Below are 18,596 nucleotides of genomic sequence, written 5' to 3' on the forward strand. Positions count from 1 at the left end.
TGACAGTCAGGAAGCAGACGAGCAACGACTCCCAACAACTGATTCCCATTTTTTTTTGTCTGCTGCGGAACTGGAACCGTGCCCTTAAAGGCCCAAGCCGAGACCGACGAGCTACTGCTGCCCCGAGATGGGTATCATGAATGAGTTGAGAATTTTGCCTGGAATTTCACATTGTACCAGTGCACCGCATGGGACTTTTTGTGGCTAAAAATTACATTCAAAAGACATTTTTTTCAGTGTACTATAATCATCAGAGGTTTTTTTTTGCTTCAATTCAATGGAGCTCGTACTGCCACCTGGGAGCAGTATAATACAGAAAGAGGCACACGAAGAAGAGCTTCACAACTGAGTCTGCACTGAAAAATAAAGTGCTAAATTTTCTGTTGCGGACGATTAATGTGGTAAACTGAAGTAATTTCCCCTTTTCCTTGAAAATAATCACATATGTTAGTTGAACGTTTTAATCATGTGCAACTGATGTACAGTTCAAATTAAGTACCTTCAAATGACACTTTGACAGTGAGTAAACTGCAGTAATATTAATGGTCTTTTGCAGAGGAAAAAGAATATATGCCTGTGAGTATGATATGATTTTCTGACTACATATGTTGCGCCACCATTTGTGTTTAAGTATCCGTCGCTTAAAGGGTCGCAACGCTACAGTACCGAGGCTATTCGTTACCCGGTCTATGGCATTTTCTCAATTTATTTGCGCATTAAGCTAAACGGACGTTTGTAAGACAAAGGTATATTGTTTTAAATCCACAATTTGCAATTGTCTTAGTTTGAGGTTTAGTTTGACAGTAAACTTCAATAGACAGCTTGAAGGACCAAGTTATGCTTTGAGGTTACAATCGACGCGCAATAAACTAGTTTGCACTGTGGCATAAGATTATGTGGTCACACAGCACAAGAAGGTATCCTCAGTGAGCGCCGCATATTTCCTTTATGGTTTTTTTTTTTTTCATACAGATATTTACTGTAGTTATTTATAACTTTACTACTGCATTAATGTAGGTTAGTGATAACACTATGGGTTCGGGTTAAGTTACCAGAAGTCTGTTGTAAACTAAGGACCCCAAATATAGTGACATATTTTCTAATGTGGGGGGGGGGGAAGCATTATTTTGAACCTCATGCGTCAGAAACATTACTTGGGGAGGGTGCAACGGTCCATGTATTCGTATTTGGAATGCCCTGTGTAGCATACCAAGTTCACACACGGAGCATTCGAAAAAGAAAAGATCAGTGCCGAGATAAGTGACATTTTGTGGCCATATTTTGTGCAATTTAATTTTACTATACATGTTTTTGTACATGCAATTGTCTTGTTCATCCTCAGTTTTTGTTTCATAAGGTGCTCTGAAAAGCACATTCAACATGCAAGCCTGTGTAGTTATGTTTAAGAATGTATGTTTTCTAGGCTATTTTTGAACGATGCATTTTCTTCATGAATAACTTCCATTAAAGTTGGTCGTGACTTAACGACAATAGGAAAACGCAGGTCCCAGTGTGACAGCAATTGAGAACCATTCTGCTACTGTAAATACAGTATTAACAATAGGTAGAGCGTAGCGCATCAATGGATAAGACTGGTCGCAAGTCAATCACAGGCCACATAGAGACAACCATTCAACCATTCGCACTCACGGGGAAAACTCAAAGGAGCACTGGGCCGAGCTGAGAGTCGAACCTGGACCCTTTTGGCTGTGAGGCAGACATACTTAATTGCTCCACAAATTGAAACAAAAATGTTTTTAAAGAAGACACTATATCTGAATGAAATGTATGGATCCAATTTAATATGATCGTCAATGTTTTTTGTTTTTGTTTTGTTTTTTTAAATACATATTAGCATCAACAATGATCAGTTCTTGAAAAGTTTTGCCCTGGTAGGCAAAATGAGTCGTTTTTATCCATATCTTAATCTTCCTGAAATTTGTCTTATGTTTTATACAATCACTCATTAAAAATACATAAGTATAACAAATAATAACCCCACAATGATGAAGAAATCTTTAAGTACTGAAGAAAATTGAGGAGCTGACATAGGAATAATCACACTCGCTGTCTACAAGAAGAGTGTGAGCGAGTGTTTTTTTCCACCTGTTGAAGCCCAACCATTTCCTCAGTATTCCTTCAGGTGAATCAAAACATCAAGCAGCTATTTGCATTACTGATAAGACACTTCATTGCCTCACGATTTTGCTGGTGATAGATCAATAGATCTGGTATACAGTAACTGAAACGAGATGTAATGTTAGCAGTGAATGACGCTTACGCGGTGGGTGTCAGAGCCCGCAAGGATGTTTGGTCCAGGGAGGTATCTTCCCAGTTTCATTCGCGAGCCTCCAGTATCTCTCCTTCAGGATGAACGCTGCTGCTTTGGGTTGTCTTTGCCTGGTGAAGACGCCTTTCTTGTTGCCCACCACACGTGTGATCCCTGCAAGACAACGAGCGGGGAGTTCAGCGAATGGAATCAAGGAAAGTGACATTTCAAGCACTCGTACAACTGAGGTTTATGGTCATGTCACAACGTCAAGAGTTTATTAAGAAACCAAGATGCACTGTATGTAAAAACAGACAAACTTCAATATGCTTGTATCACGTCTCCCCAGAAAACGATAAGCTGTAAAGAAGAGGACCAACTTTCTGGTTTCTTTGATTTTCACTTCCCAGTACTGGAAGTCAATACTTGGCATATATGCTTCATTTATTATTTACCGTGTGCTCATTTTAACACATTTCATTTTCCAACACGGGGGTGAGCAAACTTGGGCTTAATGGCCACAACTGATTTTAAAAATGAAGCGATGTCCAGGTCAATGTGTTCTTTTTTTAAAATGTGTAAAATATGTAAATGTTTATTTGAATAAAATTATGAATTCAATTTTTTCCAATTGTATTATTTATAATTATTGCACATTAAAAATGTATATGTATATTTTACTAGTATTTTATTATGTTCATCAATTAACCTAGTATTTCATAACGCTACATTTGAGGAAACATCAGCTAAATGAATGGGACAAATATTAGAGGACTCTTGATAATACAGCATGTCGAGAGCCTGTACCCCTGCAGTTGCGCCGCGTCCTGCGGCGTTGGCCGAGGTTAGTACCTTGAACAGTCATGAAGTCGGCAAAGTTCCAGATGAGTTCGCCGATGACGTATTTCTTCCTCTTCTGGTCAAACACATGGTGGTAGCTCTGCAAGACCACATTCTGGTACTCCTCGGTAAACATCACGGGCGGATCCTGCAGCGAGACGACAGCGTCTTATCGGCGGGCTTCGTCAACACGCTGCACTTTTGTGAGTGTAAATTCACGCGCACGCTCCCTCACGCTGTGAAGGCCCGGCACAGCGTCCGCTCCGTATTCACTCTGGATGATGGGCTTCTGGTACTTTCCGTACCAGTTCTCGAACTGGGTGTCGAGCTGGATCGGGATGACCTCCACGTGGCCTGGATCGTGGTACCAGGAGAAGTAACTGTTCACACAGATTACGTCCACATAGGGGGCCTTGGCACGGAGGACAGAAATGTGCACAGATCACGTATTCAACAAAAGTGCATGTTTCGCAGACGCACCATTTTACAGGACATTCCGGATGAAGTCCGATTGACCCAAATACATTGAAGTTCAGAAGTACGGTATTTGCACAGTTTTGGCTTTTCCACACCACCCTAATTGATCATGTGAAATAAAACAATCGAGATGCGATTGAGGTGTAGAGGTTCAGCTTTAATTTAAGAGCACAGCCACAATACTTTTGACTTCTTGAGCACTGACACAACGTTGGTATCCGCCACATTGAATGCAAGTATACTTTAGTGACACCTCTTAAACTAAAACTGAACTCCAACCACAGGTTGGTCATGTTCTTTCACTCCTTTGTGGTGGTGTTAAAGGTATGTTTAAAACGTGAAAACTCACTGTCCAAAAACTTCTGGACCTGAAGGTCGAGTGGTCTTAACCGGTTTATTAAAGATAAGGTAGCCGCTGTTATGGAAACAACAACTAATTCCAGTATTTGTTAAATATTAGTTTCATGATTGCAGTTACCTCACTCTCAATGCAAATACACAAAAGCTAATACTATCGTGACTCAATGATCAACGAGGTGACAGAAGATCAAACTTACCCCTCTGTCTCTGGCGTAGTTACTATCTGTGATATAAGTCACGGGCCGGGTCGGGTCCAGATCTTTAGTATGTGCTATCAAAGTCCTGACGGACAAACAAAATGCACATTTTAGGCTCTAAATTGCATCGCGATCACAGGACTAACGTGCGGTTACGCAGCAGTTATGTCATTTAGAGGAAATAGACTTCTCGCAATCTTTCAGCCCCACAGCTGGAAGAAAACCCGAAGAGAATGAACACATGCTCCGTACGTCGCTATCCTATCATTTAAATCCATCCCAAATGTTAAATATTGAATCTAGAAACAGCATTCCCATAGTTTACTGTTTTAATCTTGAACAAGCCCATCTTTTATTGTCATCATTCTTGGCAAACTGTTCCTGAAAGTAGACCGAGTCAGTACGTGCAATACTTACTTACAGTAGGTTTTGTTCTGTCTTACCTTATTTAGCTGAATAGAAGAGTTTATTCCCCAAACTATCGAATGACCTTAAGCCCCAAAACAGCAGCATTTAACCTTAACAATTGAGCAAACTTCGATGCGAGTTCAAATGCCCACGAGATGAGGAAGTTCAACCCATCCGCCATATTTGCTCCCGTGCGGCGTCGCGCTGATCTTCGGCTGTTCACGGTGCGCTTCGTCCAATAAAATGCAAAGCTGCGGCAGGGCCAAGCTGTCTCGCAAACAAATACGTTCGTTGCACTTTTCTGCAAGTCCACTTCAACAAATAGATTTTGTGGCACATGCATTTGTTCAGTGGGGGAAAACAAGGACATGGGGGATACAAACAGCGTCACAGGAAATCGATGACGAAAACTCACTCGAAATAAAATTCAGCAGGCGGCATCTCCGACGCGGGCTCATTGGCTACTGACCACATGACCACGGAGGGATGATTCTTGTCCCGACGCACGAGCTCATCCATGACATCAAGATGATGCGCCAGGGAGGCGTTGCCGAAACTACGACTACATAAATACATAAACGACATAACACTTGCCACCGAATGTACATCTTATACAGAAAACAACCACCGGACAAACCGTTACAGTTGAAATTGAAAAACAATGGCATGCAAATACAGTACACATTTTTGGTCTTTAAACTTCAACATGTATGTGAGCGTCTTGCATTTGTAGTTAGCGACTGGACACGACGGAGTTGTACCTACATGTCTTTGATGCCGACCCCCGGGCATTCATCGATGACCACAATGCCATGGCGATCGCACATCTGCAGAATCTCTTCCGCGTAGGGGTAGTGGCTGGTGCGGAACGAGTTGACACCCAACCATTTCATCAAGTTGAAGTCTTTGACGATCAGGGGCCAGTCGAAGCCTTTACCTCGAATCTACGATACATACACATGACATCGGATTGCATTCGCGGATCCGCATATTTGAACACGTACTGACAATTTTCGGCATTGAACAAAAATGGAAATCTAACGGAATCTATCCCAGGTGACTTTGGGCCCCCTGGACTGGTTGCCAGCCATTCGCTGGACACGTACTGTGTCGACAAACAACCATTCGCATCTATGAACAACCTGGAGCAGTCGGCTCACCTGAGAACCCACGGGAACATGCAAACCCCACAGAGAAAGGCCGCAAGGCACAGTTGCGCATGAGTCATGCTCTTCAGTCAGCAAGTTGTATCGCCTACATTGTAAGTGGATTCACATGGTCTTACGACCCTGTCAGCCAGCATCTTTCTTCAACAATGAAGTTTTACAATTCTAGTTTTGCTTAGTGTGGGACCTCAAGCAGTCCTCTGCCACCCTCTGGTCGTACTCACGTCAGAGTCCTCGTGCTTGTTGACTCCGTGGAAATAGAAGGGCTCGTTGTTGATGAGGAACTGGGTGCGGGTGACACGAACAGTGCGGATGCCGACCGGTAGAGTGTACACATCTGTATATGCTGATCTTTCACCTGCTGCCATCAAGAGAACCTTCACGTGGAATTGAAACATGTATAATATACCGTATATGTTGTATTGTCCACGACCTCCATTGCTACATTGAGGATTTCACTGGCAACGTGAGTTAACGTTGGCTCACCTCCAAAGAGTAAAGATAAGCCGGATTTTCGTGCATCAAGTACGGCCACCAGAGTTTGACATCGCTGAATTTCAGCACTCCAGATGGCTCGCTGGACGAAGCCACACAGTGTCTGTCTTTATCCATCAACGTGACCTTCACGGTGGCTTCAGCAGCATTTTGGACCGATATCTTGTACTTGACAAGACCTGAAACAGAGAAGACTGACCACTGACAACACTTTGGTACGTGCGCTCTCTGACCACAACATTACCTGTACGATACAACAAGATCTGAGGCAAAAAATAATTATCTACCTTGACAAAGATGATGCTCAGGAATCAATTTAACTAGGTTTGTTATTGTGGTTGTCTTTTTCCATTATATTTTGGTCCAGCGAGAGGAGAGGAAATATTGAATTGTTCCAAAATAGGTAGATCCATAAATCTGCTTCACACCAACGTAAACATCATAAACTGCTCCTAGTATGATGGAGGGCAGTACTACACAACTACAAACTACAAGTGAAGATGATTCATTATCTTTATGAAGATAATGAATCATTCTTTGTGCAAATGTACTTCATCAAGTGTCTGTTGAGCATACGTGCAAGATTCTAATTTGCCCTTCTGTGGGGACTTTTCAGGGTAGCGGTTAAGACCGTCAAGTCAGGGATTTGTGCCAGCTCATTTGGCTCAGTCCGTGTTTCAAGTTTTGTTTGGGAGAAAAAAAATAAATTAAAAAAAAAAAAAAAGGACTACCTGCGCCATCCAAGAAGTCCGTCATCACTGCGATGTCGTCTACGTAAGCCTTGGGAGTAGTGTACAGCAATACCGGACGGTGAATCCCAGCATAGTTGAAGAAATCAAAGTTGATGTTTTGCACAAAAAAGCCATCCGGATACCTGCGGAAGTAATTCAATCTCTGGGTACGGATGAAGAGGAGGTTTTACAAAGGACTTGTGACATGAACATTTGTTTTCATATAATATCAATGTCCTCTGTATTGTTAACACTGCAACCAGTTGAGGAGCACACGCATGTAGGCGAGAGTACGTAATATTCAAGGTCGGTATCTGAAATCCCACCTTTTTTTGTGTGTGCATCTTTTAGGTACTGTGCACGTTCACAATCAAATTAAATTCAATAGCAAAGGAGATAATAAAGCTCAATTTTGATTTGACACGGTCCGAATGGGATGAATTGAAAGGTATGTTTATTCACGCGGTCGTAGTTTGTAGCAGTGACAACGGAAATGGTCACGGATGTTCAAAGACCAGGACAAACGGTGTAAATTTCCGTCTAGTATTATGATGCTTATATTTCTTCCGTCAATTGAAGTTTGATTGAAGTATCAAGGGTAAAGTGATGATGGAAAAGAAGATTCAGGGAGACGAAGAGTTGACTATTTAACTGGTACATTTTCCCGAGACAAGCAATTTCAACGGTGGCACGGATAAAAACAGTCTTCAACGAGCGCATCTGAAGCGGTTACTTGGTGGGGTCATCGAAGTACTGGATGGTTCCAGGAGGGAGCGTCTCCAGCGTGAGAGTGTTGTTGACCGCGATGGTGATCCTGCAGGGGCTCGTCGGGTCCTCTCGGAGCACGCCGCCGATCTCCGCCTCAAAGGGAAGATGGCCACCGTTGTGCTCGGTCACTTTCACCCCGTTGACCCACTGCGAAATATGGCAGACCTCGACAGTGATGAACGACAAACGACTCGTGTGGTTTATGATTCCAAATTCACGCGTACCACCACTGAATAATAGTGAGCACTTCCCACTCGGAGAACCGTTCTTGTTCCTTCATCTGTGACCCAGCGGGCGGGCACCACCGCCTCTCGCTCGTACCACACCCAGCCAATGAAATCTCGGAGTTTGGGGTCCTGCGTGATGTCGTTGAAGCTGGCGGGAACGGCCATGTCCATCACAGGGCCCGTCTATTGCAAGATATCACCATATGAACAAAATGGAGACATTGTGTGACAAAACTACGATGTGGCCCGTGACAAAAATGAGTTTGACACCCCTGACATAGAGTATGAATTGATTAATAAAGACCTGTGTCAAAGTGTGCTTGCGTGCAGAAAGTAGACGAGAGGCATGTGGAAATGCTCAAGGCCAGAAATTTGAACACAAAACTTTCTACTTAATTGCAGTTTGTTCATTAGTCTAATCAGCTAAAAGTTTTTCATTAAAAACAACAACCGTATGCAGTACTTTGTTCCCATCTGCACGGTAAACACAGGCGCTTGAGGCCACCAAAAGGTCGCTGCCGGAACAGCAGGCAGCCAACAAGGATCGGTCCCAAGACACAGGGGAGGCGCTGCACGACTTAGTTTTCAGAAAAGTATATTTTAATTAAGAAATTTTTTTGTTTGTTTGTTTGTTCTCGTTCTATTTTGTACAGCCTTTTATAACAGATGCATTTAAGGTCTCTAAAAAATAAAGATGGAGTAATGAATATAATTCTAAATTCTATTTTTTTGTAGAGTAACGAATGTAATTCTAAATTCTATTTTTTTCCCCCCCTTCCAATGACATGACAGCTTTGGGTTGTAGTTCACGCGGTATCAGAAGAAAATGTGTCGAAAGTGCCCAAGAATGAAAAGAGCCGCTCACCTCAGCCAGGCGACTTTTGTACCAAGCCTTCTCGAAGCCTTGGTTCCTGTTTGGCGACTTGTCCGCTCTGAAGCTCCACAACCCGCTCAGGTCCTTGACTTCCCGTGAAGAAGACTCCCGGGGGAAAAGCATTCCCGCGCCCACTAGGCGAACAGTGTCCGGCAACACTCCACAGACACATAGGTACCAGAGCCAGCTGGGGCTTCCCAATGGAAACATCTTCAAACTTCCACGGGTCCTCTCACCGGATGTGACGTTTTCCGCTGTCACAATTTAAGTTGACCGTCAATTCCACGTTGTCATTTGTTCCCCTTAGCTAACCCATAAAACGTCAAGACAAAAAAATACGATTTTAGTCGAAAATGTGATTCCGTATTTTTTAATATACATATATATTTTTAGCTGTTTAGTTATTTTCCCTATGTGGCAAAGCGAACCAGGAATCAGACCCGGAAGCATCAATGTCATTCCTAGACTTCTGAACTGATAGAAGTCAAGTAAAATACAATATTAAATCATAGTGCCGTACTCAAATGTTAAAATATTTCCTAACTCAGAAAGCTGTATGTGCACTCTAAATTGTGACGTAAGGATAATGGCGGTTCTGGATAAATTCCACTGAAATGTTACGGAATGGTCCTGCGTCTAGCATGCAAGTTTGGACTAAAAGGGCGCAATGATCTCGTTTATTGCTGTTTCGCTAAACAGAGAAGACTGGCAGAGCAATTCTGTAACACAAATAATCCAATCACATTGGCACAACATTCTGTTAAAAGTAAGAAATGAATAAACATCAACTGACAGCCATAAAAAAGAAAATACTCAACCATCCAATTGTTTTTAGTCAATAGTATGGACAGATTTTGTGAAGCCGAGTGCATACTTCACACTCATTCATTTGTGCATTTCATTTTTTAAATATTCGATTGTATGACAACAATAGTACAACATCCCCCAAAAGAGGAATAGCTCAAGCCCACTTCCAGCAGAATGTAAAAATACATTTTTTTCAAACTCGAATCAACAATGTTGAAACTGCTCGGCGCAGGTCCTCTTATCTGTACGAGGCCAAACAGCAATTTTCAATCAAAACATTCAAGTTAAATCATCCACGTGACCTCACGTTTCTATTGTCCACTAGTTGAGTTCAGTTGATGACAACGATGGTAGGCACCCTGTTTGCACATCCGTGTGCTACTTGTTTTTGCAGATGGACTCCAACCTATTAAGGAGTTTAATGTCATCCTCCAGCTGCTTCATTTCCACCTCCAGACGCACCTTACGATTCTTCATGGACGGGGTGTCGATCATAAATGGGAGGCGCAGGTACTCTGCATTCAGCTCGTTGTATTTCTGCTTCAGGTCCTGGAATGAGAACCAGTTTAAAATTTCAAAGCGTTGACATGGGATTTCATGCGTCAGTGAGTACAAAAAAAAAAAAAAAAGACATAAAAATCATTAGTGTTGCGCAAGACAATATTTTTAGTGGACGGAGAATGAAATCTCTGCAGAGCAGCCGTCCAAAGTCTCGCCCAAAAACAAAAACTACAGCGGAACTTCGAGTCATCAAAACATCCATGCATTTCCTACACAGCTCGTCCTCATTAAGGTTGCCGGTGAGCTGGCGCCCATCCCAAGAGGGAGGGTACATCCCGGACTGGTCGCCAGCCAAAAGTAGGACAAACAACCATTCATCCTCACATTCACACCAATGGACAATTTAGACTTCTTAACCACAGCGCCACGTGTGACTAAGTATTTGCATGCTTCTCAAATTCTTCAGATTTTTCTTTGCATAGTTGACCCACTTTTTTTTTTATGATCATCAAACAAAATGTAAATATCAACGGTAATCCAAGTAAAGGTAAAATTTAAAATGTCTTTATCGCACGATGAAAACTATTCAAAGCTACCTGACCCTGTGTGCAAATGTAATGGTGGCCCTTGTTAAATCATGAATTAACTGTGGCAAATCACATTGTTTTAGAAAGCTGAATGCAAGAATCTTTTCTTGTTTTAACATGAATGATTTGTACACTGTATGCGTTAAGAATGCTCCTTCAAAATTCCCTGTACCTTCTTATGATGCCGCCAGGTTGACTCTGAAACGGATTATTATTTCTATTTCTGATTTGTAGAATCCGAAAGAAAGTCAGAGAGCCCAGAACCGATTGTTTGACCTCAGGAGGCCCCGCTGAATGACGTCAACTCATGTGATGTGCAGCATTTTCGTAACGCAGCCTTGCGATAAAGTACCTCAATGATGGCCTGACATTCCTTGTCGGAAAGGTACTTCATGGTTTCGTGCTGCTCCTGCTTTTTCAGATTCATGTTGTATTCTTCCAGTGCCTTTTGATGCTTTGCTTTGCGCCGCATCAGATAGTTTGGTACTTCTCCATAATCCTGCAAACCGCAGAGGAAACATTCACGCCAGAGGTTGACGACTTTAAGGTTGTATTCATGGGGAAACACGTTTCCAAACCTCTCGCTATTGCTGCTTTTCACCAAAGGTACTCAGAATAAACTTCTTGTCAAGTATCTCATGAAAATACCTTTTTCCATATGTACACAGGAACAAGTCCCGAGTTTCTATTATGGTACTCCTTGTGTCCCTTGTTTGTGTCAACGACACACGGCGTCTGTTTGGGCCCCTTCGTCGTGGCGGTCTTCCTCTTCGTCGGGGTGCTCACTGGCGGCAGAAATGGCCCCGTAGGGATGCCCGGTTTCTTCGCTGTACAGGGGTAATGACCCTTGACCTGTTTGACTGGGAAACAAAAGTTAAGGTGAAGAACTAGCACAGGAATCATTTCAAGCAAGGGTGGGGACCTGGTGGCCGATGTGGAGCGCATTTGATCCACCTTTTCATCCAGCGCTATATTTTCTATAGCACTTATCCTCATTGGAGTTAGGGGTCAGCTGGCGGCTTTTTATTCTATTTACTGTAACCCCCTCTGGGGGAAATTCAGGCTCACACTCCGTCCGCTCTGTAGTTTGTGTTGCACACCACACATAAAACCCAATCTGATGTCAGAGCGATTGGGGCAATGAAACGGTGCTGCACCACTCGAGTCGGGCGTGTTTGCCTCGCTCAAGGTCACCCTAAAAATGAGGCAGGATAACAGACTAGCATCTCTTCAACAAATACTTGCTAGTTTTCCATTTGTCCGCAGCGGGACTTGAACGGTCATCCTCTGGGTTCAAAGTCCACGTCCTTACAGCCCTAATCACCAACACCCCGTTCAAGCTACGGCATATAACGTTTGGCGCCCCCTACGCTCCAATTCTGCATCAGGCTATGCACGTGACGCGACGTTTTGAAGGACACGCATCATTTCCGTGCCCCGCCAATCGGGCCGGCGCGGGAAATGACGCGCCCAAAAAGTTGTGGATTTTAGGTTCAAACCCAAAATGATCGGAATGCAATCGTGTCATGTTTTGGACCGTTACGTCGACTTCATAAATTCAGTCTGAAAACGCTCGCTTTAAGCGGGGATTTTCGAGCAGTGTGCTGTGAAACATCAGGTGTGCTTTGGGCGAAAGGATTGACTAGAAATAAAGAATCTTTGCTCATCTATCTATGCCGGCGATGTATCGTGACAAGCACAGCAATTGAATGCTGTGTATCTATTTTCTGTTACAGTTTTTTTTTTTTTTTTTTTAAATCTCGTTTTGTGCAAAGATAGATAGCGACAACAAATAAATGTAAAGGTACACAACAAATGAAAACTCACTCTCGGGTAGTTTGGGTTCTTTGGAGTGCTTTTTCAGGTAATTGGCCGGGATGGGCACCTCCAGTTTGGTTGGGCCCATCGTTTTCGTGTAGTTTGTTGACCGATTCTCTTCGAGAACCGTCGGCCTGAACTTTGACACGTACCTTTGGAAGCAGCACATCGGAATGCATCGATGATGTCACTGTAAATATATTCCTAATCGCTACAATAGTTGTGGTTACTTCTTTGCGAAGACTATATTTGGGCAATTGATTTTTGCCAGCGCCGCCCAGGTGAACGTCAACTGTTACCTTTGCGGCTTCTCGATGATAACAGTCCTCTCAATGAAATTGTGAATGGACTCATGTGGTGGGTACAACTCTCCAGCCATCTCTCGTGTATCAGACCAGGTAAGCTAATTGCTAACCAGTAGTCAAGGTGTCAGCTGAGGGTCACGGGTTCCGATCCAAATATGGCCGAATAATACATGTTTCGCCGATGTCTAGTGCAAAGAAAGCGGTGTATGCAACCCATGGACGACGTGAATCTCGGCAACTGTGTATAAAGGCGTCTGTTGCTCTGCACGGACGCGTCACCGCCCAGTGAACGCGTCGCTCGGACACGTGACGTCGTGCTCGACTCTGGTGACGCGTCGCGCGTCACGTGACCGCGAGCCGCCCGAACGCTGCCGTTCTCTTCTTTGACACTTCCGAGTTCGGCAACGGTGACGTGACGTCACGCGCCAACTCAGGACACGAAATGGACACAGGCTCTCTCAAGTGGATGCAAGCAATTGTTACAAATAATCATAATCATTTTAAAAAACAAAGTCTATTAAAATGTATATAGAAAGTTTCAAGATATATTTCGTTGCATATTTATTTGACTTACTTTGATTTAAAATATGAAAGCGAGACATCATTTTAAAATACAATCGTTCATTCTCTTTTTTTTTTTTATCAGAGGTCATTCATTGCGGCGGTGACCGGTTAGCACACCTTCCTCGGAGTTCAGAGGTCATGGGTTCCAATCCAAGCTCACGCCTCCCCGTGCATTCTTTCTCGTGCTACGTTCCAAAATTGTGGGCGTTGGCTTCAGTGAAGACTCCAAATTGTCCTCATCGGTGCAAACGTGAGTGTTTGGGTTGTAACGAGGATCAGCAGTGTGAACAAATCTGTACAAAACCTTATGGCAACTTGAAATCTTTATTTGAGAGCTTCAAAGTAGCTTATTCCAACACTGAGAAATGGTTTCCATGAAGTAAAAACCTTCAGGTTGAACCGAAAAGACGATTTGCCTCAGTGGTGTTGCGAAGCCAATTCCAGGGGGCCCGAAAGCCTCCGACTTTGTTGTATTTGACACGCGCGGTCGTGTTGCGCATCATCTACAACCGAGGACAGTCTCTCAATCAAGCGCACTTCAACAGTCGTCAGGAAGTAGACGAGCCCGTCTCAAACAACTCGTTGCGTTTTTGCTGTCCTTTTGGCCAGTGAGTCTCCGATTCCAAAGCCCGACTCCTTCCAAATGAACCACTAACGGCTCCCACCCTTCTGCGAAGACTTTACTCGTCACCCAAAAGATGTTCGGCGGGGTCTCCGTCGACGCGAGCCTTTACGGGCCTGACTTTGTGCAGTCACGCGGGAACGGAAAAGGGGCCTCCCCAAACTATTACAACAAGGTCGGAAGCGTCCGATGGTCCTAAATCGGAACGAAGGGGAGCTACGGTCAAACGCAAGCCCTGCTTCATTAAGAACAAATAAGCACAGTAAAAGCAAACTTTATTGACTCGACAAAGCATTTGATGTTCACTTATAATAAACCCGTTTGTACCGATCCTAAACATGACTGCAACCGAGTCCTCCGTGTGGTCATTGCGAGCGGCCCGTCGCTATCAGATCGGATTAGGACTGAGGTTTTAAAAGGTCAAGGTGAGGACACATGCGGCACATTTGAACTGAAGTTCTAACATTTCAAACAACACGCAGTTATGAGAGATGCGCCCAGAGGCGACGCGGGGGGGGGGGTATGGGGGGGATGGGGGTCGATATCCCCCGGGCCCAGGCAGGGCGCGCCTCCGACTGACTTTTGATGAGTTTGTTTTGGAGCAGACACGGTGCATCTGCACATCCGTTACTTGTTGGACACCAAGGTTTCAAGGAGTTGGATGTCGTTCTCCACCTGTTGCATATCCCCCTCCAGTCGCATCTTACGGTTCTTCAACGACGGCGTGTCGATGACAAACGGGAGGCGCTGGTAGGCCGTATTCAGCTTTACAAATTTCTTCTTCAGGTCCTTGTGGGGACAAAAATATGACAAAATAATGGAGTGACACACAGTACCTAAATAATGCAATGAGCACAAGTAAGTTTCCAGTGTTGATGGATGCGGCGTGCGGGCGGAGTGGGTCTTTGTGTGGATCTGGCCCCGAGGCCTCGAGTTTGACACCTGTGATCGAAAGGATTCACTCCAAAATAGTCTTTGGTTTTTTTTTTGCGTGTGATGCCACCACAGAAGGGTACGTGCGCTTACAAAGGGAAGAACGTTCTAATAACGGGAGATCGCACAGGCGGAACGACGCGGCGTCCGGAGCGGTGCGGACTTTGTATCGGTCCGTTGTGGCGAAGAAGGAGCTAAGCCGAAAGGCGAAGCTCTCGATTCGCCGGTCGATCTACGTTCCTACCCTACAACGAGATCCCGGATACGGGCGGCCGAAATAGGGTGTTTGAGATAGGGCGAGAAGCTCGGTCATCCGGGAGGTGCTCAGAGTCGAGCCGCTGCTCCTCCGCATCGAGAGGAGCCGGACGAGGCGGTCCGATCCGGACGCCTCCACGGTGAGATGTTCCGGGCACGGCTCACCGGAAGGAGACCCCGGAGACGACCCGGGAGACGCCGCAGTGACTACGTCTCTCGGCTAGCCCGCCGGGAACGCCTCGGGATCCCCCCTCCCCACGGGAAGCGGCTGGGGAGAGGGACGTCTGGGCGTCTCCGCTAAAGCTACTGCCCCCGTGACCCGACCTCGGAGAGCGGACGAGACATTTCCACTTTTATTTCCAATGATCTCCATCTGGATCTTGTCCACAGCCTATGAGAGTGCATTGTTTGTAACAGAATACGACATTTTCAGCTCGTCAAAAGTATTGGACCAAAGGCTAAAAACAGAAGACTTCATATTTAGCTTCAAATCCTTTGCTTGCAATAACTGTGTCACGCCTGTTACCCGTTGACGCCGCCAAACCTTTGCACTTTTTTTAGGGGGTTCGTTTCTTATTGAGCAGGTAAAATGCACGCTCTCTAGCTTCGAGTCGAGAGATGGACTCGGGCCCATCGAAAACCTTCCACTTCTTGCTCCGATTACTCCTTTTGTTTTGTTTTTTTTCCTTTTTCATTATCTTGCACCACGATGAAGTTCTCTCCCGATCGCTCGAGTTGCGCCTTTCTTCAAATTGTCCGATAAAATGTTTCTACAGTCTTGACTGAATTTGGCCGCGCCAATAAAGCGTCGCATCGTCAATCGAGATTCGTGAGCCTGTGGAAGAAGCCACGAGAGCCGAAACCTTCGACCTTTTGTTTCTTGAAGCTTGAGCCTTTACATCAAATTGGTAAAGACTGATCTCAGTCAATTAAATTCTCTCCCACAATTCGAATTTAGATTTGTCTCTGTACTCAACTTTATTTGCGATGAAGGGACGAAATAGAAACTACTCAGTACGTGGTGCAGTTGTGCCGCTACGTTAATCGACATATTGCTAAATGAATACCTTTGACCTTTATCGTCGTCGTAAAGCCTGCCTGCCGTTTTGTTGCATCTGTGCGTCAGTTGAGCGAACGGAATTAACTTGTGTACTATCTGGAAACTGCGGTGGTTAAAAAAAAAAAAAAAAAAAAAGCAAACGATTTCAGACATTTTGCAGCTTCGTGATCAATTACCTCAATGATTTCGCGACACTCCTCGTCTGTAAGGTTTTCTATTTCGGGCTCCTCCGGCGGTGACAAAACCGGATTTGTCACCTCAATAATACCGCTCTCCTCCGCAGCCTTCGGACACTTCCCTTTGCGTCGCAGCAGGTACGCTGGCACCTCTCCATAATCCTGCAATAGCAACGGGTAACTTCACCAGCTCTCGACGGTAGATGAGTGTTAATAAGGGAGTCCGTCCAAAACGCGATTGCAATCATTCCCTTGAATCCTGGAAACGTTCTTTCGATAAACGTGTCAGGAAAATACCTTTTTCCTGATGTACACAGGGACGAGGCCTGAGAATTTATTATGAAACTCCTTGTGTCCCTTGTTGGTGTCAACGATACACAGGGGCGGCTTGGACGCCTTCGGCACGGCTGCGAACATCCTTTTTGCCGGGAGGCCGGCGGGGAGCAGAAATGCCCCCGCCGGCACCAGCGGCTTCTTTGCAGCGCTGGTACAAAAAACATTCCTGACATGCTGTTTGACTGGAAAACAAAGCGCGGGTGAAAAAGAAGAATGACTTGCCGGAAAGACGCGGAACAAATCGACGGCGGGTCACGTGACTCACCGTCAGGCAATTTCGATTCGATGGAGAACTTTGTCAGGTAGTTTGCCGGATGCTGCAGCTCAATGACTGTCGTTGTTATGTTATTTTGTCTTGAGCTGGAAACATACCTGAGAAGGGAAAATAGCACAATCACTTCATCATTTGAGAAAACCGAGCCTGTTCCGATCTCTACGCCCGTCCGTCCGTCCGTTTGCCTCCGCTTAGCCGAGGTCGGCCCAGACTTCGAATCCGAACCTCGAGTCGGTGTGATTGTACAGTGAGCAAACGGGAAAAAACAAATCAGCTTTTGTCGACCCCCCCAAAAAATGTCTTTTTCCCCGTCGGCGCAATGAATTGGCGGTATTTCTTGGATTTACCGGTGACCATTGTTGTTCGCTACTTTTCAAGATGCATTGAAGTGACTCGAACCTCCACTCGAACAGCTGTACCAAACTGCGGGCCGCGACACACAGCAGTCGGGAGCGATCGGTTAGATCTGCGAATATTCTAAAATGAGCGTATGTATTGAACGTTGCCGAAGACGCCGATAGGTGGAAAGACACAGAAACTAAACCAAAGCCAACAGTACGGGCAACTATACTGTACTTCCGCCAGGGACGCCACCGACCGAAGTTGCGGGTGTTCGTACATTCGCGCACTTGTGTGTCAATTACCTCTTCGGCTTCTCCGTCCTAACATTGCTTTCCATGCAATGATGAATGGCGCCCTGCGGGAACATTTCCCCCCCGTGCAGCCCGACGAGACGACTCGTCGGTTCCGATCCAAATACCGCGGCGCGGCGCGGCGCGGCGCGACGCGAGCTGCACCAAAAGGCGCCGCGCGGCACGTGCCGTGTCACGCATGACGCGTGTCACACTCGACGATGCGCTGTTGTGGCTGTGTATAAAAGGCGTGCTGCGTTCGAGTGCGGCCGCGTGACGTCGGCGTGTTGCAATGTGCATCAATGAAGGTGTCAACTATTTCGATCCCGGCGAAAGAGCACGTCGACACATATGTGCCGCTTGTTCCTCATTTCAGTCGCCCAAATACCCGAAATGTGCTACGAATGTGCTGAAATGTTGTTCAGCCGCGATTGCTCGTTTCGACAGCGGCTCTGTTGAAATTTACACCGAGGCAGTTTCGGATTGAATTGTCGCGACTTTCTTCTTTTTCTTCTCCGTACAACGACCATTCAATGGCTACCATTTCAATTTGCCCATTTTCGCCTTGAAGCAACACGATGAAATGCTGGCGTCCTCGGTTTACGACGAGCAACGTAACCCGAATGTGTACGTACGAGCGGCAGTGCAGCCCTAAATGCAGCGACAAACACTCTAAACAGGCGACAAATATGAATACTGGCTCAGTCAGCGATGTTCTGCAATAACGCGAATCCGACACTAGGCGGAGCCACATACAAAGCTGAAAGCCCCGCTGGGCGCCGTTTGGCAAGCCAAAATAACACCAACATTCGCACACGTTTCGTTTTAAAAACTGCTCTCACTTGTTTTGCACATTTACAGCAATATTTTTCAACTGAAGCGGCAAAAGCCAAATATTCACTCTCAACGTTAAA

General features: G+C 45.2%; 3 protein-coding genes across 3 annotated transcripts; all 3 read right to left on the reverse strand.

The window, feature by feature from the left end:
* Positions 1-1,716: 1,716 nt before the first annotated feature.
* Positions 1,717-9,040, reverse strand: gusb (glucuronidase, beta). The gene is made up of 12 exons (XM_061703402.1): positions 8,804-9,040; positions 7,936-8,121; positions 7,677-7,858; positions 6,944-7,086; positions 6,204-6,391; positions 5,942-6,094; positions 5,317-5,495; positions 4,967-5,113; positions 4,144-4,228; positions 3,345-3,521; positions 3,122-3,257; positions 1,717-2,443 (listed from the first exon to the last, which is right to left on the reverse strand). Exons 1-12 carry the CDS (start codon positions 9,020-9,022, stop codon positions 2,292-2,294), a joined length of 1,947 nt encoding a protein of 648 aa, XP_061559386.1. The 5' UTR covers positions 9,023-9,040; the 3' UTR covers positions 1,717-2,291.
* Positions 9,041-9,657: 617 nt separating this feature from the next.
* Positions 9,658-13,110, reverse strand: LOC133415946 (enkurin-like). Its single transcript, XM_061702502.1, has 5 exons — positions 12,825-13,110; positions 12,535-12,677; positions 11,356-11,567; positions 11,060-11,206; positions 9,658-10,168 (listed from the first exon to the last, which is right to left on the reverse strand). Exons 1-5 carry the CDS (start codon positions 12,902-12,904, stop codon positions 9,998-10,000), a joined length of 753 nt encoding a protein of 250 aa, XP_061558486.1. The 5' UTR covers positions 12,905-13,110; the 3' UTR covers positions 9,658-9,997.
* Positions 13,111-13,738: 628 nt separating this feature from the next.
* Positions 13,739-18,321, reverse strand: LOC133415945 (enkurin-like). Its single transcript, XM_061702501.1, has 5 exons — positions 17,695-18,321; positions 17,042-17,148; positions 16,738-16,958; positions 16,441-16,602; positions 13,739-14,805 (listed from the first exon to the last, which is right to left on the reverse strand). Exons 1-5 carry the CDS (start codon positions 17,757-17,759, stop codon positions 14,644-14,646), a joined length of 717 nt encoding a protein of 238 aa, XP_061558485.1. The 5' UTR covers positions 17,760-18,321; the 3' UTR covers positions 13,739-14,643.
* Between the last annotated feature and the right edge of the window lie 275 nt (positions 18,322-18,596).

The sequence above is a fragment of the Phycodurus eques genome, chromosome 17, assembly GCF_024500275.1.
Source record: "Phycodurus eques isolate BA_2022a chromosome 17, UOR_Pequ_1.1, whole genome shotgun sequence".
In the NCBI taxonomy this organism is placed as follows: Eukaryota; Metazoa; Chordata; class Actinopteri; order Syngnathiformes; family Syngnathidae; genus Phycodurus; species Phycodurus eques.